This window comes from Perognathus longimembris, chromosome 3, assembly GCF_023159225.1.
Source record: "Perognathus longimembris pacificus isolate PPM17 chromosome 3, ASM2315922v1, whole genome shotgun sequence".
In the NCBI taxonomy this organism is placed as follows: Eukaryota; Metazoa; Chordata; class Mammalia; order Rodentia; family Heteromyidae; genus Perognathus; species Perognathus longimembris.
Window position 1 is genome coordinate 22,617,347 of NC_063163.1, and position 23,059 is coordinate 22,640,405.

Sequence of the window (23,059 nt, forward strand, 5' to 3'; positions counted from 1 at the left end):
GGGCTTGAACTCTGGGCCTAGGCACTGTCCCTCAGCTCTTTAGCTCAAGGCTAGTGCTCTATCACTTGAGGCACAGCGCAACTTCCAGTTTTCTGGTGGATAGTTGGAGATAAGAGTCTCGTGACCTTTGCTGCCCAGCTGGCTTTGAACCATGATTCTCAGATCTCAGCCTCCTGAGTAGCTAGGATTACAGGAGTGAGCCACCAGTGCCTGGCAAGTCAGTGTATTCTTTACCATCAAGAATTCACCAAGAAGAAGAAATGAAGCCAGATCCACTTAAGAATGTCTTTAATGTATTAGGAGAAAAATTTATTTATATTTGTCTCTGAGAACACACCTTTTTAAAAATATATTTTTATTATTGTCAAGATGATGTACAGAGGGGTTATAGTTACATACTTAAGGTAGAGAGTACATATACATTTCTTATCATACTTGTTACCCCCTTCCTCGTTTTTCTTCTGCTTTCCCTCCCCCAACCCACCCACCTTGCTTCCATCATTTTTAAAAATCTATCCCATGATGGACATCTTCATTCTAGTCTACAATGCTTACAAACTCTATGATTATTAACAATAAAACAATTCCTTCCAAGTCTGGAGATACGTACATTTCTTTCCTTTTGCCTAGTGTAATCTGTTTCTTCTTTTTCTCTCATTTCTTCCCTCCTCCCTGCTGGCCTTGGGTTGCTTAGTTCGCTATCATCAGTGTCCATTGCAGCTGCTGGGCCCCCTCTACTCTCTCTCTCTCTCTCTATTTTTACGTGTTTCCCATTCATTCTGTGCTCTTCTTCCAGCTTCCCTCAGATGTGCATGAGAACACACCTTTTTTTTTTAATATACTCTAGAATAAAATGGGAACTGTGTACCCCCGAACAGTGGTTAGAGGAAAGGTACCTGTGCTGGTGTATGGGTTGGGTGGTTGGCCCGAGTCATGGCTCCAGAAATACACTCATTCCCTGATTCTAGGCGCTTGTGTATATATGGTTTCATAGGTCAAAAGTAACATTGCTGAAATGTTTAGAGTACAGGACTTTGAGATGGGAAGGTGATTCTGGGCTGTCCTACTGAGTCCTACTTTGTCACTTGAGTCCTGGCCGAGGGCAGAGAGGGAGTGAGAGAGACACACTATGAGAAGAAGGGCTCTGTCCACCATTGCTTCTTTGAAAGCCTATCAAAAGACCAGGAGCCAGGGACTGTAGAGGCCATTTGGAACTGGGAATAGCCTTTAGATGATAACAAGAAAAGCAGTCTGTGTGGAGGGGAGGGGGGGAGGCCTCAGTCCTACAAGCAGCAGGAAATCACCTAGAGATTTAGGTAAGGATTGCAGCCTCCAGCACCATAGCTTTGGTCTGGTAAGACTTATCTTGGACTCTGACCTACATATAGTATTGTCAGGTAGTAAGTGAAATTTGTGCCATTTTATTCTTAGCTCCATCACTGAAAACTACTACAAGTGAGCCACTGGACTAGCCTCTGTCTCATGCAACCTTTTTATATTTGAAAGAATGACTCATGACAAAATAGGGTTAGTCAGACTTTGGCAGTGATTTTCTTGAACAGAGTGATCTAGCCACTTCAAGGAAAATGACTGGCAGCATTTAGAATTTAGAAAAACCTATGCATTTGTCACTATTAAATTGCCTTTGCCAATGATAAAGATTTTACAATTGGTGGTGATATTAACAAGGTTGATATTCTGATGTTTTGTAAAATCCATCAACATTTTTCCAGTGAGCCAGCACTTCCCATGTAACAGTTCCTAAATTGCAAAGTCATGAGTTTATTAGAATATCTATTTAAAGAGCAAAGCCAAGAAATGGACTTTAATGGAATAGAGGATAGAAAGATTGCTAATACTGTTTTTGATTTCACATTGCTACAGATCTTTTAAGAAACTACCCTTAGTATAGTTTGAGGATAGTCTCAAAGGGAATATTCACCATTGTCTACAAAGGCTTCTAAAAGCTTAAAAAGCAGTTCCCACACACACACACACACACACACACACACACATTTGTATGAAGCTAGATTTCCTTTGTGTCATGACTGGCTGAGTGCAGACCAGATAAGAAAGTCTAGCTGCCGTCTATTAGCCTAGAACTTAAAAAGATTTTCAAAAATGTGAAACAATGACAGCGTATTTAGTATTTTATTTTTGATTTGAAAAACAAAGCTATTTTCACAAAATGTATCTTTTAGGTTAAGGTGTAATCCATTATTATTTTAATGTTTAGATGTTTTGTGATTTGGCTTTCTAAAATGGGAAATATCAATAGATATGGCTGGGAACACAAAGGCCTAAGTGTTTCCCGAACAAGACTGAAGAGTAGGAATTGTTTGGAAGAAGCATCATCTAAGACAGGCACTGGTGGCTTGAGCCTGTAATCCTAGCTACTCAGGAAGCTGAGATCTGAGGATCAGGATTCAAAGTCAGCCAGGGCAAGGAAGCCTCATGAAACTTTTATCTCCAATTACCACTCAAACACCAGAAGTAGAGCTGTGGCTCAATTGGTAGAGAACTAGCCTTGAGCCCAAAGAGGCTCAGAGACCATGCATGCCTTGAGTTCAAACCCGACAATTGACAAACAAAACAAAACACCATCTTCCAAGATTATGGTGAAGACCTAAATTATTGACATGGAAAAACATATAAGCTAATGTTATTAATCACAACATAGGTCATACAACTTTATGTATAGAATGATGTTCTTTAATCAAAAATTTATGCTTACATGAACTGCTTTACTGTTGATGACCGTAGAGGACTCATCACTAAGATTTTCTGAGATGTCGATTTTTTTTTGTACCAATAATGAAACATGAACTCAGGGCCTCACTTGACTTTTCCACTCAAGATTGGTGGTCTATCATTTGAGCTATACCTCCACCTCCAGTTTTTTTCTGGTTAACTGGAGGTGAGAGTCTTTTGGCTTTTTAGTCTGCTTTGAACCTTAGTCTGCAGCCCCCAAAGTAGCTAAGGTTATAGGTTTGAGCCACCAGCACCAGGCATGTTTTGTTTTATTGGTTTTAAATGAACATATATGCTTAAAGCTATATTTTAAAAAATCACACCTTACTACTTTATAATATTTGTCATTAAAAAAAACAGCCATATTAAAAAGTGCTCACAAATCTATTCTAATAGTATATTATTTCCTAGAGATGCTAAGTAGTAGTTGTGATTTTTGGTCCAAATTTACTGCCTATCACTTAAATATGAATAGTTTGAATTGATGTGTTTAAGATAATATGTTGATCCTATAGACATTAATATAGATACTTCATCATGTTAGCAGTACATTGATAATAGCTTTACTAACTATTCCTTTTGTTTTCTGTTTAGTAGTTACGTGCAAGCCTTGTAAGGTTGGATTAAAGTAAGGGTATTTATTAAAATCCCATGAATGATTAAAGATCATAGCAAGATGTTTGAAGTATATACAGTTAATTATAAGCTCATGTTGTTACAGAAACCCAACGTTTGATGTTTAGTTTAGGTTTGTATTTACAAGGTCTTTGATCTCATCTTTCTTTCTAGACTGGAAAATATATTTTCTTCAGGATCCAGAAAATGTGATTTGGGGAATAAGTTAAGTAAAACTGCAAAATGTAGGACAGTTCCTCATCAGTAAAATGAAGGTACTTTCAGTATTCCTCTACAGGATGTGTGGATTAAAGATCATAAAACATTTCAAGCATTTAGCATGCAACAAGTACTTGATGAATGAGAGCTGTTGTCTAGAAAGACCATGCAGCACTAAGTCCATAGCACATATTCTGCACAGTGACTAATTTCCCAAGGTATTCACTGTGCAGTACTCATGCAAGTCCATTAGCAGTGGTCATCCAGAGGCTAGATGCCCTCCTTCATTTTTTAGAATTTGATGATTACTATTTTGCCATTTGAAAACACTGGGTTCAAGCAAGAACCTGATTAGTATTGTAAACTCCGGGAGTCAGAGAATCTCTTTGATTCTTTGTTTGATTATTCATGATCAAATGTTTTGAAACATTTATTGAACACAAGCCATACTATGTGGATAAAGAGGCATGAGACATACCTGTGAGATCTGTGGGAGAAAATGACTACTGGGTGACTAAATATAATGCATGCGTGCTCTGAGGAGGTAGCCCTAGGTGGGAATTTGGTGGAACGAGTAACTGGGATGGGGCCATGGAATTGGGCACCCATTGGAAAGAATCTTAGAGTGAAGTTTCCCTGAGGGTAATGTGAATTGAAGGGTCCCTTCTGGATGATGAGCAGGCTTTGTTCTTTCTCATAGACTTTGGTCTCAATTGCCCTATTCTCTGAGAACTTCTTAGGTGCTGAATGCCTGACAGGTACTGATTTGTTAAAAGTACATATGCTTCACATTCTATTTAGTAGGCTCAAAGAGAGCATATGTGCTTATCCAATGTTTATAGTCCATTGAAGAGTTTTGGCAACAAATAGTAATGGAAAAGAAGTTCCTGGAAATGTTTCTTGGGTTCTTCTAATTATAGTTGGAACCTTTGAAATGTAAGGATGAATTTTATTTGTTTACTTTAAAAAAGCCAAAGGAATAATGTTTCCAAAATTATTTTCTGATTAAATCAGCTCATAAACTTATGGACTACTCATACCAAAAGCAAAACTTGTACTTGTCACAATGAGTCTTATTGAAATGGAATTTTCAAGTATTTGTGCTCTTATTCCTATTTTTTCTTTGTAGTAGCATCCTTTTTAAAAAACACACCTATTTTTTTTCCTTCATTTTGTCCTATTCCCAAATTGAAGTAGACGTTTAGAGGATCTGCAATAGTTACTATCACACTGCTCAAAACACCTCTGATGCCAGGCATTTCTGATAAATGAGATCATAAGGTGAGAAAAGAGTCTAGAATCTTTAGGAAAATACAAGGCCAGGAGACAAATTATACAGAAGTCCAAGTATATTTATGAAGTACCATGAGAATAAAAGCAAAATACCTTAGCAGTTGACATATTCATTAAGTAGATATTGTATGCCTACTGTATGTTGTGGATGGAGTAGTAAAGGTGGTATTACTTGTAGTTACTCAGAATAGACAATTAATAGAGCTCATAACATCTAACTTGACTTTGGATGGTGTATAGAAATGGAATTCAAATTCAGTGCTATTCAGCTGAAATGCAATGTGAGGTATTTCAAATTTGTAGAGCTTAAAAACTTTATTGAACATGTATTAAAAGAAAAACAGGTACAATTCATTTTGATAGCATTTTAACCCATCACATAGAAAGCATTATAATTTCACTAACAGCTAAACAATGCTGAGATATTGTATATTCTGTATTTTTTTGCAAACTTCTCAAAACTTGCTATGCATTTATCCATTCAGCACAGCTCAGCTCAGAAGCTAAATTTTATTAAAAATACTTGATATACATGTAGGGTTTATAAAAAAAAGTTTTACATACAGTTTGTTCCTAGTAACCAAATAAAGACAACTGTTTTAAATTTTAAGTGTAAATTAGTTGAAATTAGTAAAAACTTCAAAATGTTTTTCCAGGATGTCATTTGGGGCCCAATTTCACCACTAGCTAGAAGCAACCATTTTTTATAGCATAGACTTAAAGAGATTGAAGAGAAAGCTTTTGTATGTGAAGAGCCTCCAAATACAATGTATACAATGCAAACTATGTACAGGAAGCTGTAAGCAGAGCAGAGTAAATCTCCAAATTAGAACTTAATTTAGTAGACATTGTAATCACTTTATAAACTTACTAAGAAATTGAGTAAAATGGGAAGCTACAAATTTTGCTTTAGGCTGATTGATCTGATTGTATTGTTTAGTGTGAAACTGAGAAGCTAGGGGAGGAGAGACAGAGGAAGTGAGGAAACAAATGATCTAACCCTAGTAATACCACTCATGTATTATAGATAATGAGGCCAAAGCTAAATTAGGTTAAAAAGTGTGCCTGAAATCACATAGCTAGTCGGCAAGGGATGGGACCCAGGTCTGCAATACCATTTAGTCTGTCTGTGGCTCATCATAACTTGTCAGAGTAGATATTACAAGAGGGCATTTTGGAGTTAAAGAGGTAAGGACTTCTTTTTAGAACAGAAACCTTCCATTTGTTTGGAAGATGGAAACTCTCCCAGTGGTGTAACCTCTGCAAACTTGGAGAATTTCTTAGGCTTACTGTGTCAGGACTCCCTTAGGACGTGATCTTATGGAAACAGATATTGAGTAAGAAGGTGTGAGCTTATTTGCTCTTTTCCTTCTTCATATGAAATAGATAGAACTAGAGTATATAAATGCATAAAGCTATGGGGGCAAAGGGAATGGTGAGTTGATTGTTTATAGTGTTAATGTCTTAAAAAATTAATCTTTTACCTCATTATAATTTTATAGGCATCTCATATTCAAATGTGTCTGCCTTTTACTAAAAGCCACATGAACAAATTGATAAACATTAACTTTCATTTGTATAAATGATTTGATCAACAACAATAATGGTATTCTTTAGTTGATTGGATTAACCGAAAGTAGAAGTGTTGCCTGGCCCCTGAGAAGAAAAGTACTGAATCATTTTCTGAGTGAATTTTCTATCAGTTCACTAACAGATATCACGGGTAGTATTCTTTCTTTGCTCAGAAGGTTGGTGGGTTCTATGTTCTTAATATGTAGAATAAACATTTTGGCCCACGAGATTCATATTATTTAAGAGATTGTTGAATCTCTAAAGCATTCAATTCAATTGCCAAATATTTATTGGGTGCTGAAATATACATCTAACATACACATATATACACACATACATACATATAACATACATAAATACAATATAAATGCATGCATATATACAGCATATACATGTGCTATATATGCTATACATATATGCTATAGGTATAGCATATATCAGCAAAATACCATTAATATGTTTTATCATTCAAATTCTTGCAGGTCTTGACTGATCTTGATTTATCAGTGAAATCACATTTAAATAGTAGAGAAAGCACATGAGGATATTGCTTTAATGCCCACATGGGATAATATAGTGTCATTTGAGTCACATGATTGCTACAACTGGCCCTTTGTATTGTGATTTCAGGGTCAGCATGAAATCTTTATGAAAGCGATTACTCATATATTTTCTTCAAGAGACAAACATGAAGTTAGTCAAGAATAAGGAAATAATTTGTATATTTGGACTTCTCCTTCTGTAGTTTTGGAGAACCAACTCTACAAAAGTAGTTATTTTCTATATAAGCAGATGTCCATAGCTGTTTCTCTGGAAGGATTCAAGCTCTCGTGACAAGTGTGTGTTTTGGAGACACTACAAGGCCATTTAACATTCTTCAGCCTCACTCCTTGAAGTTTCAGGTTCTTCACTGCATAAGCAGGTTTTGAGATTTATTCATTAGCTATCACAGAGCTGGAAGCCTACTGTTTTACACTGAAGACACGATGTTAGCACTATGAAGCAAGGCAGAACAATTCATTTACACAGCCTGTATACTGCTGTTGAAGACAGATGCGCACAGCACATAACTCAGTTGCTAAAAATGAAACAGTATAGTCACCAGCCGATGAGTCTTTTAACTGGATAAGAGCATGATAATGTTACCGTGTGTCTGTCCTTTAGGATAGAATTCCACTTATATTTGTGAAGTCGGGTGTTATTAAGAAGCTTAATTTCATTCTATTTAGTAAGGACATTACTCAGTGATTATACCTGCATAATATATGCAGAAACCTACTGCAAGACTAAAGAAATACATTTTTTGGTGGTTATTTGTGGGTTATGGCTCTGTTGCTATCTTTGTAGAAATGGGAACGTTTACCAGACTAACCTGTGGGATCCTGAAAGCATAGTTACAAGTTTCAGTGCTGATGGCAAATGGAGCTGATCATTATTACCATCAGAAGTGTTTCATTGTCCTTTTGGCAAGACAACAAAATAGAAACAGTTTTCAGACTGTCTTCTAGGGATGGGCAGAATGTTCATTTCTTCAATTGGGGAAAGTCTTAAAAGCATCCAGTCCCACTTATCTTTATTAAGTATGTATTTCTGCAGTGCTGGTTTGGCTGCTATCTTTTTAAAACCATTATATGACTTAAATGCTTTGCATTACAGTCACCCCTAGCTTTTCTTTGTTGAAGAGGTTTGACTCATGCCTTATCTCTAATGTGTCATTGATAACTATAACAAGAATACAAATTGTTCTTCCTTCTTTAAAAGTGGCATTTTAAACTAGACACTAGGTTGAGAGTCAGGAATATGCTGTAAATTCCTCTAGGTCAAGGACCCCATGATACAGGAACAACGTAGAAGGAGCCTGTGTCTTCGATACATAGGATGATGAGTAGCAAAATAGCCCCATATCCCAACTGTACTTTCATATGAGAGGAAAGTGAACTTCTGTTTGATTGCTCTATCATTGTCTCAGGGTTTTAGTCATAGTTGATGAACCCAGTCAGATCATACGTAATGTTAATTCCTTAATGGTGTATCAACATGTTCTTATAAACTTGTATCCTACCTAGGATCCTTAGCTGCAAGGGTGAATCCACCACCCATATGAGAAAGTACTGGAGTGGCTCTAGAATTTTAGGGGACCAATTGACATCAGCCATCCCTCCCAGAATGTCTGCATTCTACATCCAGTGGCCCAACCCAACCAGAACTCCACCATTCCAGGTGCTGTCAGTCTGTGTGCTGGTCTTTTTTCCTCTTGTTTCATTTTGCATTTCTGTAGACTGGCCATTTCCTGTGGCACCCAGCTAACTTCCTTAGCAGCCATAAACTTCATGTGCAAAACAGCTACATCCCATCTTCTGTAGGCAGAAACTCAGCTTGACCTGGCTTGTGTCTCTTGTTCACTCAGTGGAGAAGCTCAGGGTTCCATGCCTTTATTAAAGCTATTCTGTGAGGGATGGAGAGATTGGGTCAAGGGGAGGGTAGAGTCCACTGAAACCACCGGATCTCAATGACAGGATAGACCGTGTAGACAATGCACGGTCTACTACAGCTAAGTCATTCCTAGCTGATTTGTAATTAGTATTGTTCTATGTTCCCTTGAAAGTTGTTCTTATATAAAAATCAGGGCTTCTAGTTTGCATCGGCTGTAGTTTTTAAAATGGTTTGAAGTTATAAAATTTGGCAAAGCCTCAGTTTACATGGATCCTTTGTTTGAAAACATTGATGGAAATGAATGTAGGCCACTTTATCCATCATTTACAGTATTACCACTGAAAACATTTTTTTCCTTAACCTAATGACTTTAATCATCAGTCATGTTGAGTATAAATGCTAACACTGAAGCGTAGCCATAATCACAAATCATTTTAAGAAGTTATTTTGGATGTTAGATAATTAAGGCTATTACATCGTGAAAAACATATTTTTGTGTCACGCCTTCAACTTCACATTCCGAAGAGAGCTGCTTTAGAGGATTAAAATTTGACAGCTTATGTGATACATAAAATTGATGAGCAAAAAATATGTTGTGAGAGTAGCTTTGGTATGCTAAGTGACCAGAGTTTACTTAAACTCTTCACAAGTCATGAAAACAAAAAAGAGCAACAAATTGGAAGTTAGCAATGAACTGGAATCCAGTGCTGGATTGAGTTCTTTTGCAGAGGGGAGGCTGTGTAGCCACACAAGGTACATTTGAAGGGGTGGGAAGAGCTCTGCATGAACTGGGCAAAGGCTCATACTGACAGTACATTCTTTCAGATGGTTCCTAAGCAATGCAGTGGTATTTCAGAGGCCTCAAAGGTAGAGCTCTAGTGCTTGTGGCAGCACGTTCTGCATTTATTACTCTGGTCTCAAGTCAGATATCTGTAAATCGCATAGAAGTATGTTCTTTTCTAAGACCCTCCCCGTCGTCTCAAGCCTATCATTTGTTTCTCTGCAGTCAGAAGTGACAGGAACATCCTGTTCTTTGTTGATTCACCTAAACTGGTGATGTTCCCTTGGTGTCATTCTACCAGATCACCCAAGAAAAAGAGCTGGGAAGGGAGTATTGAGAATTATGGAACAATGAAGAATGCCTTTGAACAGTTAATACCAGCTCCAAGAATGACTTTTCTGTTCAGTCTTTCCTAAAATGTATTCTCTATAGTCTCAAACAGGAAGATGGAATACTGCAAGATATAGCATTAATTTTTTACTGCCTGCGATCAGGTGTACCAGGCACATTTCATTATGACTCCTGTTGTTTCCAGGAGTTTTTCTACTGTGAGGGTTGGAGATTTTGCCATACAGAGCTCCAGCATTAATACTTCCTGGGGAGAAACCAGCATATTGGCATTACCTTTGAAATATGCCATTCTAGGTGAGACATCAGGCATCTGGTTGCTTGTGATGGCCCTTCTTCCAGCCTATTTTTGGAGAGAAGCGTGTGTGTGTGTGTGTGTGTGTGTGTGTGTGTGTGTGTGTGTGTTGTGTCGTGTTTAAAATCCATGGGTGGAGTGCACAAAGAATTTTTCCTTTGAAGACAGGAGGCATATACAACTTTAGGGATTAATCATATTAACAAGCAACTGTAGTCTCTGAATGAGCATTTGAGAATATCATATTAATATCATTTGCAACATCAAAAGTCTGTTGTGGTGGTATAAATATCTGAAGTCATAGGGAAGGCCAGGATAAAAATAGGTTTCTGAGAAATGTGTGGCATTTGTGTTTCCTGATAATATTACAGCTTTATCTTGTGATCTCAAGGAGAGCTGTGGTGTTCACACCCCCCTGGGACCTCTGGCCCTTGCCCCTTTCCTAAAGCCCAAGTCATTGCACAACTAAGCCTTGCTCAGAAGTTCTCTCCTCATGAGTTCCAACTACATACTAACTATCCAGTGTTAATAGTTCATGTAATTGACTTTCTACTTTCAAATAACCTGATACAGGAACATAGTATATTGTTTTTATTATACTGATGATGTTGTTTGAAAAAGTCTTAACAGAATGTCATCAAGTACTGATTTTGCCATAAAAAGTTTCTTTATTAACTTATTAATTTTACTGCCAGTCTTGCTTGATCAATTGAATTTGTCAATTTATTTATTATTTGTCAGTAGTTACTTTGATGCAAGGAAAGTAGTGGTAATAATATTTTGTAAATAGTAGCATTTTTTAGTATTATACTTTTTGAAGTTTAAAAAAAAAACACAAAAAAACTAGTCCATGTGAAAATACCCCCTCTAGTGTTTGTTGTAATAAATACAAGTAATAAGCTATCCTTGGTGAGCCTTAAGTACCCAGTAGGACTGATGTGACAAATAGAATGCATCCTATTGAGTGATTAGGTAGTAGGCTTAGCTAACACTAAGTGTTTTATGATTGGGTATAGGAATATACTGAATTCAAAACCATGGATCTCATAGTGCCAGCATAAGTAAATACTAACATTTCAGGGATCTTTCTTAGGCATCTCATCTGTTATTACAATCAGAAATGGAAAATTATGTCCTTTGATGACATATTTAAGAGAAGTTATACTTTATTTTATGACTTTTTGTTTCTTATTTTGATTTTTAAATATTACATACACATAAAATTTCTTAACCCAAAAATAGAAGAAAATAATTACTGAATTATTAGTCATAAGTGGTATGAATATTTTGTAGTTAAACAATGTTTTCTTATTTTAACATAGTGGTTTTTTTTTTCCCTTTAAGTCATGCAAACTCTTGGTTGTAATGAGGTTTGACTTCAAAGTGTCACACTTGCCAGGCAAGTGACCTAGCACATGAGCTGTGCCTCCATCCTCCAAAATTTATTCTTCATGTAAAAATAACTTATATAAGAAAGCTTCCAGTTTCATTCCAAGCCAGAGAAAGCAGTTTACATTGTTTTCCTTTCCTTCTCCTTCTCTTTCTTCCTCTTTTGGTGCTGGGAATTCAACTCAGGGCCTCACAGGGCTACTTTAGCCACACCCCACCCCTTTGTTCTTTAGTTTGTTTGCAGATAAGATTTTTATGTGACTTGGTCCAGGGGATCCTCCTACCTCTGCCTGTCAAGGAGCTGGGCCACAGGTGTGTACTACCTGACTAGCCTTGTTCATGTCTCTTCATCTTCAAAACTGTAAAAGTTATGAGCCTCAGGGTTGGGTCTTAGGAAGATACTTTTCTCTGTTACCTTAGTTCTCCATTTCTTAATCTCTGCTCCTTGCTCTCTGTCACCTCTACTTACTGTTTTGATGAAGTCCTCTCAATCTCAGGGCTTTAAAATGCTATCTATAAGTTAAAAACTTCTGTGTTTTCTTTTGTCTCTGCCTGATCTCTCTCCCGAGTTCCAGCCTGCTGCCAACTTTCTTTGGATGTTTATAAGCTTCTCAAAACGATTATCTCTAGCTGAACTTCTAATTGTTTAATTAAACAATTTCACTTAATTTCATTTTCTTAATTCCTCTGCCCTCAAACCATGAAGTCATCCAGGCCTCTTCTTTTCCTATACTTCAGATCGTCCACAAATTATGTTTAAAATGAGATCCAGAAGCTGGTTGCTACTTGCCGTTTCCAATGTGGAGACTTCTTGTGTGAGTCAGCAATGCTCCAGGATCATCTAGGATCAGTGTAATTGTCATCCATTTTCCACACAGAAAGCCTCTGAAATCCTCTAAAAACATCATGTAAATCATGTCATTTCTCCACTGTACACTACCTTTGTCCACTGTATGTCTTTCTCCCTAAGAGTGGAAGCTGAAGTCCCTTCAGGTTTCTGCACACAAGGGAAGGCTGTGTTCCAGGGCCTTTGGACTCTGCTTGAGATATTCCTCTCCAGGTATGTACACTGCTTATCTCCTTGCTGACTTTCCTAGGACATCATTTAATTCAGAGTCCTTGCTCTACAGTTACAGTGGTTCCTCTCCCATTTCCAAAATATCCTATCCAGATGTTCCTTTCCAGGTTGCTCTCTGCAATCTGTCTTTCAAGGTCCTGCTCTCAGGCCTTCTAGCACTAAGAGGCGGCATTCCAGCCTCGTAACCCGCTACAGAGGCTGTTCCAATCAGGGTCCCGTTCTCAGCCTTCCTGGGACTGACAAGGTGGCTTTCCCACCTCTTAGCCCTTTCCAGGTCTTACAGCCCAGCTTCAGAGTTCCCTACAGTGGGCAATTGGAGATAAGAGCCTCATTGACTTTTCTGTCCAGACAATCTTCAAATTGTGATCCTCATATTCAACCTTCTGAATAGCTAGGATTACAGGTGTGAGCCACCAGCACCCAGCTGTTTCATGGTGTATATGTCTCTCCTGTTTTCCGGTATTTGAAGGTAAGATTTTTAAGCAGTGCATTAGAAATGCTAACTTTAAATAACAAAATTTAAAAATTTTTTAAAACACTGAATTTTTCTTTGTGAACTATCCATTCAGTATCTTTCTATTTTGCTTGGACAGTCTATAATCTTGCTTCTTAAGCAAAGCAGAGCTATGAAGGAGACATGCCCTTCCCTTAAAGGCACATACTACTTCTAAAACAAGTGTATCTCTTTTTCATGCTCTCTATGAGTATGAAACCTATTAGGCAATTCTTTTAGTGTCCTTGAAATGGTTCAGAATGTTTTTAACTCAACTTTAAAATTTTTATGTTTACTTAAATTTTGCTGTGCCCACCACATCATTGTAAAAAAGATTACTAATGCAGCAAGCAGTTAAACTCATGTGAATTGGAAAAGATTGACCCAATTATAATTAGAAAGTACTTTAGGAATCTTGTTTTCATATTCAGAACTCTGTGAGGAACCCCCCCCCCCCAACTGCCAATCGAACTATATAGATTAATCTCATATTTTCATGACTGGTAGATATTGGACACTTGTGATTATTTTAACAGCATAAAAAAAGCACGAGTCATGAAAGATAAAGGGTTCCTTTTTGAGGACTGTTAAAGCTTTTCTTTTTAGTTCTGGACAATCAGTGTATTTCCTGATTGCAGGCTCAGGAAATACTTAACTTTTGAAGCAATAACGGTCACTCCAGGAAAGTCTTTCCATTAGTTGGGTAGTGATAATGCAGGCTTTCATGAATGCAGTCAGCCACTGCTGGCTTATTTAGAAAGAAAGAAAGAAGACTTTTTACATGCAGTGAAGGGGTAATGCTGCCGATGATTTCAGCTGGAGATATCCAATCCTCTTCGCGAAAGAGACCAATGTTCAACAGGCTGCCTCCTCAAAGGTATCTTTCCTAAGTGATTTTTGCCATCTCAGTTTTCTCTCCTATGTCTGTTTTTGCATCAGCCTTCAAGCATCAGTACCTGGTAGTTTTGTTTTGAAGTGGGGTAAAATATAGTTTTTAAAATACTAGTGGGTTTATTGGAAACCTATGAGAAATACCTAATAGAGGAAAAGACAACCACATACTGTCAAGGAACTTAGCAGCAATATTTTGGTCTGGAATGAGGAAATGCTTTAATATCTAAGTTTTGGGGCTTGAATCTAAGTTTTTTTTTTTTTAAATTGAACTTACTGAGGGTATAGCAGCAAAGTACTAGTTAAAGCTGGCACTCTGTCTTTTCTTAATGTCTGAAGCGTGTGAAAAACTATTTTATTGTTTGTTAAATTGATTTGCTGTGAGTGAATGAAAATGAACAAGTCCAGTGGCTAATGTCACTTCTGGTTTAATAAGAACGATGATTTTCTTAAGCCTTGAATGTGTAAGAGCATTATCTTGCTCCTGTATTGACATTGATCCAAAAGGAAAGTCACCGACGTCGGATTTAAATGAGATGGTTTTGACCATCTGCCTGTTTCCCCTGCACTTCACACTGAAGAAAAGTGGAGTGTGCAGAGAGCTGAAAGACTTCTTCCTGCAGATACTGAGCAAAACACGGGCAGAGCTGCAGACAGAGAGGAAAGCTCCTAGTGCCTAATTTACTGGAGGTTCCCCCCTCTTTTTTCCAGTATTGTTATGTTCTAAAGATTGAATGGGTGGTGCCACAGAATAAAAACCTTGTTTGGAACCAGTTGGAAGTCCTCATCAGACTCCATACACTGTAGGCAGAGTCTGAGAAGTGGAGTTCCTGGAGCTCAAATATGAATTACTAGACTAGATATTTAGCATAGGTAGGGGGAGGTACAACTTCCTACTTCAGTGAGCATTGAGCTTCTTTCCGAGGGCGCCTGATCTCTCAAATCATCAACAGGAGTTTACTAACCCTGTTTGAACAATGGAGAACTTTGATCAGAACTCTAGTAGTTTGTTCATGGTGATGTATACACATCACCTCTGCTGACAGCATGCCTTCAAGTGCTGAGTGCAGCTGGTTTTTCTAGTGATCACGTGAGGAGCTCTGGGAAGAAACAAAATCCTGTTCTCCTCACATAAAAACTTAAGAGTGCAATGGTAAAGGAGAGAGCTATTGGAATGATGGAATGTGCACAAGAAGGATTCAAATTCCTCCAACAAGATTTTTAAGTGTACATATACCCATACATATATATCACACATTAACACTATGCTATAGGAGAACGCTCTTCTTCCAAATACTAGTTGCATGCATGTACTGGTGTGCTGGATGGTGATTTTAATTCTTGTGTGTTATTTCTGATGTCACAGTTTAAGAAATTCTTAAATAATTACCTCAGTAAAAGTTTTTTGTGGTTCTGGGATAAATACCTTTATTACTATGGATGATGATGATGACGACAATTTTCTTGCTGGGGATCAGACCCAGGGCTTTGTGCATGCTAGGCAAGTACTTTACCACTGAGCAACAGTTCCAGAAACTTTTTCCTGTCCTAACATTTTATTATCCTAATATTTTATCATTATGTATATGTTTACTATCCTAACATTATTGGTGTGTATGAGTGTTTTGGAAGGGCTGTCCAATGCTAAATTCTAAACCTTGTCATTCATGTAAGGAGCAGCAGAAAAAGAGTTAAATATTATTTGGTCTGAGCATACATTGAAGTATCTAGGTCACTGAAGGTTATCCCAGGTCTTTGACCTTGTGGTTAGAACCTTGGAGAAGGCTTTAAAGGCTACTCGATTCTGCTTTATGATGTAAACACCTCCAATTCCTGGATGATTAAATTGCCCTCTCAGTTCAGTATTGACAGTGATAAGCTCTGCTTGTGTGAATCCAGTCATTTACAGGATCTTTTAGGTATTGAGTCTGTGGTCCCTCCTCCAGTGACTATGGAAATCGCAAGGTCAGCAGATTTTCACTTCAGAGGTTTTTGTAATAGTAAAGAACGTCAAACAATTTAGAGCAGTTGATAACACTAAGGTTGAGTTGACTTTATTTGAAGTCTCTTTTGTAGACAATAACTTTGGAGACTGATCAGAAATCATTTACATAGTTACTTGATAAGATTAAAAACTCTCTCTATACACACATGTCCTAAGGACAATAATTGAGATTGGGCACTCTATGGATCCTTTTGGAAGTTTAGGAGCTCTTGGGTTGATAAGCAGATGTAGAGGTGCTGGTGGAAAGAGATAGTGAAGGAGACCAGATGATCCTCTCAGGGCTTTGCTCAAGCCATTAACAGCATTTTACTTTTTGCTGAGTGAAATGTCAGCTCACCCTCCACAGCTTTGGCCTCTCAGGTAGGGTAAGTCATGTCAAAGTCAAGGACCAAAGATGAAGGGCTAGATTGCTAGTCACATGTTCTCACAGACAGCTGACTGTCCTTGTGCCTTGTCAGCTGCTCTGTGTGAGTCACTGGAGCTGGAGCAGAAGGACTTTTATCTTCTCAGAAAATACTCAAGCTGCCCCTGAAATTCTTGCCACTTTAAGGCTGGGAACGCTGCAGCAGTATATCCCAAGCAATTCTGTGAAAGAGAAGAAATTCTGGTTTACAATTTGGCACTGGAAGATAAAGACATGGGTTTGAATAGGAATTGATCATTAAGATTAAAAATTTTAAAAATCTGAAAAAAATTAAACATTTCTGAAAAGCTTTTCTGGGGTCAGTAGATACACTGAGAACCTATTACTACAAATGAGGATTTATTCTACACTATTAGATACAATAGGGAAAAATGGGAAAAAAGTCAGAAATCACCCTTCTCTTGGAGCATATATTCGGTGTCACATAATAAAGGGATTATATAGAATAGTAAAGATGTTAAAGAATGCGGGTTGCAATAAAGCTGAGAAAATTACAGATGAATGCTGCCCTGGTGAGCTTACGTGTGTGCATTGGGGAGGGAGACACATGGGGGCGCTGTTGTACAAGGCAACATTGAAGCGTGGGTTTAGAAGAGGTGAGGGAGTGAGGCATATGAACAATTGAGGCAAGAGGGGAGCTCAGAGACTTTGAGTTGGAAATATGCTCCTGTGTTGAAGGACTAGTAAGGATTCTAATGTGGCTGGAGTGCAGTGGATGGAAGGGAATGTAGTAGGAGATAGGTTGGGGGATGATAAGGTCAAAGTGTAGGTAGACCATCTAGTCAAAGGAGGGTGCCAGGCACTAGTGGCTCACACCTGTCATCCTGAGATCTGAGGATCACAGTTTGAAGCCAGACTGGGCAGGCTGTGAGATATTTATCTCCAATTAACTACTTAGAAAAAGCCACGAGTGGCTCTGTGGCTCCAGTGGTAGAGCACTAGCCTTGAGCATAAAGAAGCTCAATGGCAGTGCCCAGGCCAAGTTCAGGACTGGACTGGAAATAAAAGGGGGATATGTAGCCACATTGAAGGTTTTATTTGAATGTTTGTCACATGTGGTTGGAGAGGGCCTTCTAGGACACTGTGAAGACCTGTGGTTTAGTCATGAAGAAAGGGAGGGTTTTTGCAGGAGGTATTTTTTTCTCCCTTCTTAGGATCTCTAGCAGACAGAGGCCTTAGATTCTACCAGGATTAACAGGTAGATGAGATAGAAAGTTTATTCAGTAATTTATGTATCTAAATAGAAATATTCAGATACAAAGTAGTTTATGTGAATATTATTTGAATGCTGAGTTAGACAAACAGTAGTAAATTGTGCAAACGATGGGTTTGGGCAAGGGCAAAGTGTGCAAAAATGTCTAGGAAGATAGAGCTAATTGAACTTGGTTGGCGTGTTATCTTTCTCTTGGTCTCTGCTCCCATCTCTGGTGAGGAAGAAGTCCTTCCTCTTGCCTCTGGTGGGTTATCTTTCCTATGGCTGAGGAAGTGAAGGAAGACCAGCTTGGCCTCCCTTTTGTTCTCCTATCAAGTGACTTTAAATTCAAAACAGTCAATATACCATAGCAGCTCATCTTAGAATAGCTGTTTTACCATCCTAAAGTAATATGCCTGAAAGACCTTAAGAAAGGTCATTTTGGCTTTTGAGAATAGGATGAAAGGGGTGGAGGAAAGTGGTTGAAATGCTACTGTTTGTTTGTTTTGGTCTTGGTTCTAGGGTTGAACTTGGCCTGGGCATTGTCCCTGATCTTTTGTGTTCAAGGCTAGTGCACTACCACTGTAGCCACAACTTCTGGCTTCTTTTCTCTCCTTTCCTTTCCTTTCCTTTCCTTTCCTTTCCTTTCCTTTCCTTTCCTTTCCTTTCCTTTCCTTTCCTTTCTTTTCCTTTCCTTTCCTCTTCTCTTTCTTTCCTTTCCTTTCTCTTCTCTTCCTTTTCCTTCCTTCCTTCCTTCCTTCCTTCCTTCCTTCCTTCCTTCCTTCCTTCCTTCCTTCCTCCTCTCTTTCTCACTTGCTTGCTTAATTGGAGATAAAAGTCTCTTGGACTTTCCTGCCCAGGTTGGATTGGAACGACGATCTTCAGATCTCAGCTTTCTGAATAGCTAGTATTACAGGCATGAACCGGGTGCCCGGGTATGCTTCCCATTATCAAATTGTAATACAGCATCTATGAATTATTGTATATATGCTCTTGTGTGGGCATATTTCTTACTCTTGTAGGAAAACATCTAGAAGAGGAAGAGCTGGATGGTGAGGTAGGCTTAATGTCGAAGAAAGTGTCCAACAGAGTGAAAATATAAACAGATGTAAAATATTAATAGATCTAAAATATAAGCACACATGATAATATATATGGAGTTAAAGGATAACATAATTAGGGGAGGGGCCCTAAGGCATAAAATAGCTGAATAACTAACAAATTCATCAACAAAATCAAAACCAGAAAGCAACAACATGTTGGGAGGGAGGTAGAGAACAATGGGGAACAGAAAAATGAATGCAAAACTAAACTGCCAAACAGCTCGCTAAGGTGCTATGTCAACTTACGTTTCTATATGCAGTGGGAGAATTCCAGTTGTTCCATATCTTGCTGACACTTGTTGCTTGTGTGTGTGTGTATGTGTAAGTGTGTGCACACATGTCACGTGTTAGTACTGGGCTTAAACTGGGGGATTGGATACTGTCTCTTCCCCTTTTGCTCTCTACCTGTTGGGCCACACCTTCACGTCTGGCTTTTTTGGTGATTTCGTTGGAGATAAGATCCTACCTGGGCTGGCTTTGAACTGCAATCCTCAGATCTCCGCCTCCTGAGTAGCTAGGATTACAGGTATGAGCCTGGTACTTGGAGCTCTTTTAATGTTAGCCATTGTGGCAGCTGATTGTGGTTTTATGTGTGTCTAATGCCAGTAAAAGTGTCTAGACTTTAATCTCTTGATCCACAAAGTTTATTTTATCATCAGTGTTGGAACTTGATTCCTTGCAGTTGAAATTCATTAAAGTCTTTGAAGCCATCCAACACATAATTTATTAGAAGTTGTCAGTTGTCTGGATAGTCTCATAGCTCTGGTTTGGGGAAAGGAATGCCTTTACTGTGGGCAAGTATCCCCAGAACCAAAAGAGAAGAGGGGGGGGGGGGAAAGAAACAAAAAGTGGAAAAGGATAATGTTATTCAACTTAAATGTTGTTACACTTTCCTTGAAGTCGTTTCTGTCAGTGTGATTTAAGTTTACAGTCTACCTGGTGTAGCGTTTCATCCTTCCTGTGTTCTATCACCTAGGGTGAAAGTCTATTCCATGCCTGAGTAAGGAGTGATGGTGGACAATATTTAGCTCAAAGGAGACTTTTCCTTTCTCCCCAGGTCCCTGATGTAATGAGCAGCATAAGACAGTTATCCAAAGCCGCCATGAAAGAAGGCGCCAAGCCCAGCAAGGACAACGAGGATGCCTTTTACAACTCGCAGAAGTTCGAGGTTCTGTACTGTGGCAAGGTGACGGTGACGCACAAGAAGGCCCCATCCAGCCTCATCGACGACTGCATCCAGCAGTTCAGCCTGCATGAGCAGCTGCGCCTGCGGCTGCAGGGCGAGGAGCCGGGGGCCTGGGAGGCCGAGGTGCCCCCGTCCCCGGGACACAGCCTGCCCGAGGAGGCCGAGGGCCCCCCTGACAGCTCCCCAGCCCTGCCAGCCCCGACCAGCCAGCCTGCACTGCCCAGCAATCGGGGTTGCTTCCCAGAGAGGATTTTGGAAGACGGCGACTTCGATGAGCAGCAGGAGTTTCGGGTTCGTTGCAGCAGTGTCACCGGAGTCCTGCAAAAGAAGCTTCAGGAGAATAGCCAGAAGTCACAGCCCAGGAGGCGGCACGCGAGCGCGCCCAGCCACGTGCAGCCCTCGGACTCGGAGAAGAACAGGACCATGCTCTTTCAGGTGGGTGGGGATGGACTCTCTTTTCAGGTGGATGCTGGCAGGTGCTGCAGGCCGGTTGCTTAGCAACCGCCCTGTGGCATCCTGACCTCTTGGACAGGAGCAGCTGGCTGACCTCTCCCCCAGATCCCTCCTGCTGCTTCCCCCAGTGGTCCCCATGGAGGTCCATCTTCCCAGTGTCTTCTCATAAGCAGACAAGGGAGGCGCAGAAACGGCAAGCAGGAAAGCAGACAAGTCGGGAGAGGCCAACATTGTGATCTGTAAGGCCACTCTGGCTATTGATCACCAGCATTGCCTGGAATTGATTGTTTTAAAGCAATTTTTAAGAATTAAGTTACATTGGTTATACAGAGGGCAACTGAGCTGATTCCTAAAAAAAAAAAAAAAAAGTCTTTACAAAGACAGCTTTAGAACCCATCTAGGAAGGGATTTAAAGATAGGAATGTAGGAAAGTGTGATATGATATGAAGAAAAATGGATTTTTCTAGACCAAATAAGGAAAATTCTAGAGACACAGGGGTCCTTCAGATGAGAACACACACATTGGAAGACTACAGAAATGCCACTGAGGCAGGACGCAAGTAGCTCCCACCTGTAATTCCAACTACTTGGGAGGCTGAGATCTGAAGATCAAGGCTCAAAGTCAGCCAGGGCAGAAAAGCCCAAGAGATGCTTATTTCCAATTAATCACCGAAAAAAGTAGAGGTGTGGCTCAAGTGGTAGAATATCAGCATTGATTGGAAAAAGCTAAAGGACAGCCTGCGTTCTAGTCCTTGTATTGATACATGGGTGTGTGCGCACACACATCATTGTCCTGGTGATTTAGAGTTGGTTAGTAATATTTGATACAGGCTGTCTTGTGAAGGTAACATGTAATTCTTGATTCTGAAAAGACTTTTTGAATGTCATATAGAAAACAGCAAATGTCATCTTCCACTTAAAGAGTTTAATTTATGAGAGTGCTCTGTGCAAGATCTTTAATCAGCAGCTTGTAAGATTTGACTTTTCTTAAGATGAAACAAAATAAAGCACCCTCCCCACAAAAAACCCCTCATCTTTAATCCTAGCTACTCTAGAGGTTGAGATCTGATGATTGTAGTTCAAAACTAGCCCAGGCAGAAAAGTCTGTGACACTCTTCTCTCCAATTAACTTCTAAAAAAGCCAAAAATGGAGCTGTGGCTCAAGTGGGAAAGCCCTAGTCTTGAGCAAACAAGCTCAGGGACAGTGCCTAATCTCAAAGTTCAAGTCCCAAGAACTGCATCAAAAAATAAAGTAAAATAAAAAGAAAACTCTGGTTTACCTTATTTTAAAGAATCCCTGGGAGGGAATTTCCACGGCCAACCTGGTCAGCAGCCCCAGTATGTAATGTTTTATTTTACAGAAGTTCATGTTTCATGGTAGTTTTGGTTAACTCTTGGCATCTAGTTAAAGTGTCCTTGTGTGTTTTTGGTTGTTTGTGGTTTGTCTTTTCCTAATGCTAGAGGTTGAACAAGGCTCAGGCCTTGTGCTTGGTAGGCAGGTGCACTACCATTTGAGCCACTCTGCAAGCCCCTGTCTCTGATCTTTTCTTTGGTAATAGCTGAGTTTTCACTCCTTTTGGGGCTATCATATTTGTCTTTTCTAAATAACTGTTTAATGTAATTTTTTTATTTAGACCAGTTACTTACACACACACACACACACACACACACACACACACACATTTTCTCCACTCCCTTCAGAAATATATTCTTATATGTGTGTACATATATTACACATATACCCATATACTAATGGTTACACACACACATAAGCACACATATATACACCCATATAAAATGGTGACATACTTACTTTATTGACCATTTGTGAGAATGTCTGACTAACCTAAAAATATTGTTATTTTTAGAAATCATAAATTGGGGAAGATTGCATATTTTGAATAGTCATATCTAATCTATGTCCTATAACTTAAGAACATAATAATTTTCATTCATGATTTTCAACAGAGGAAAAATAGTCTTGAGGAAATTCTCTCCATCTCTTCTTTTTTTCTTTCTTTCTTTCTTCTTCCTCCTCCCCTTTCTTTTTTTCCAATACCAAGGTTGGACTAGGGGACCTTGTGCTAGATTTCCTTCCTTGCTCACAGCTGATATTCTAGCACTTGGACCGTGCTTCCAATCCTGGGATTTGAAACTCTGTTATTAGTTGAATATTGAATTGTGAAGTAAGATATTAAGTTATTATGAGCTGAATTTAATTGTAGTGTTTTTTTTTTTTTCCCACAGGTTGGGCGATTTGAGATTAACCTTATCAGTCCAGACAGTAAATCAGTTGTGCTAGAGAAGAATTTTAAAGATATCTCCTCTTGTTCTCAGGTATGTATTGTATTATATTTTTGAAGAAATCATCATTTCAATAATAGCCATAAAGTAACTAAGCTTAAAGACCTTTCCATTTTATAATCTTTAAAAAATTTAAAATCTTTTTGAAAAGAATTTGTAGTTGGCTACCAGTGGCTTATACCTATAATTCAAGCAAATCCGGAGGTCGAGATCTGAGGATCTTGGTTCAAAATC

The 23,059-nt window shown here is 38.9% G+C and overlaps 1 protein-coding gene across 3 annotated transcripts in view; it reads left to right on the plus strand.

Annotated features, from left to right (window-relative positions):
- The window catches only part of Tbc1d4 (TBC1 domain family member 4), a 154,752-nt gene that overhangs the window by 75,133 nt on the left and 56,560 nt on the right, over positions 1-23,059 (plus strand). For 2 of the 3 annotated variants that reach the window (XM_048341242.1, XM_048341240.1), the window contains exons 2-3: positions 19,940-20,503; positions 22,769-22,858. In XM_048341242.1, the coding sequence (XP_048197199.1) occupies positions 19,940-20,503; positions 22,769-22,858 (654 nt within the window). Of the gene's footprint in view, positions 1-14,022; positions 14,145-19,939; positions 20,504-22,768; positions 22,859-23,059 lie in introns of those variants that run through there. The other variant, XM_048341241.1, reaches the window with a different exon arrangement.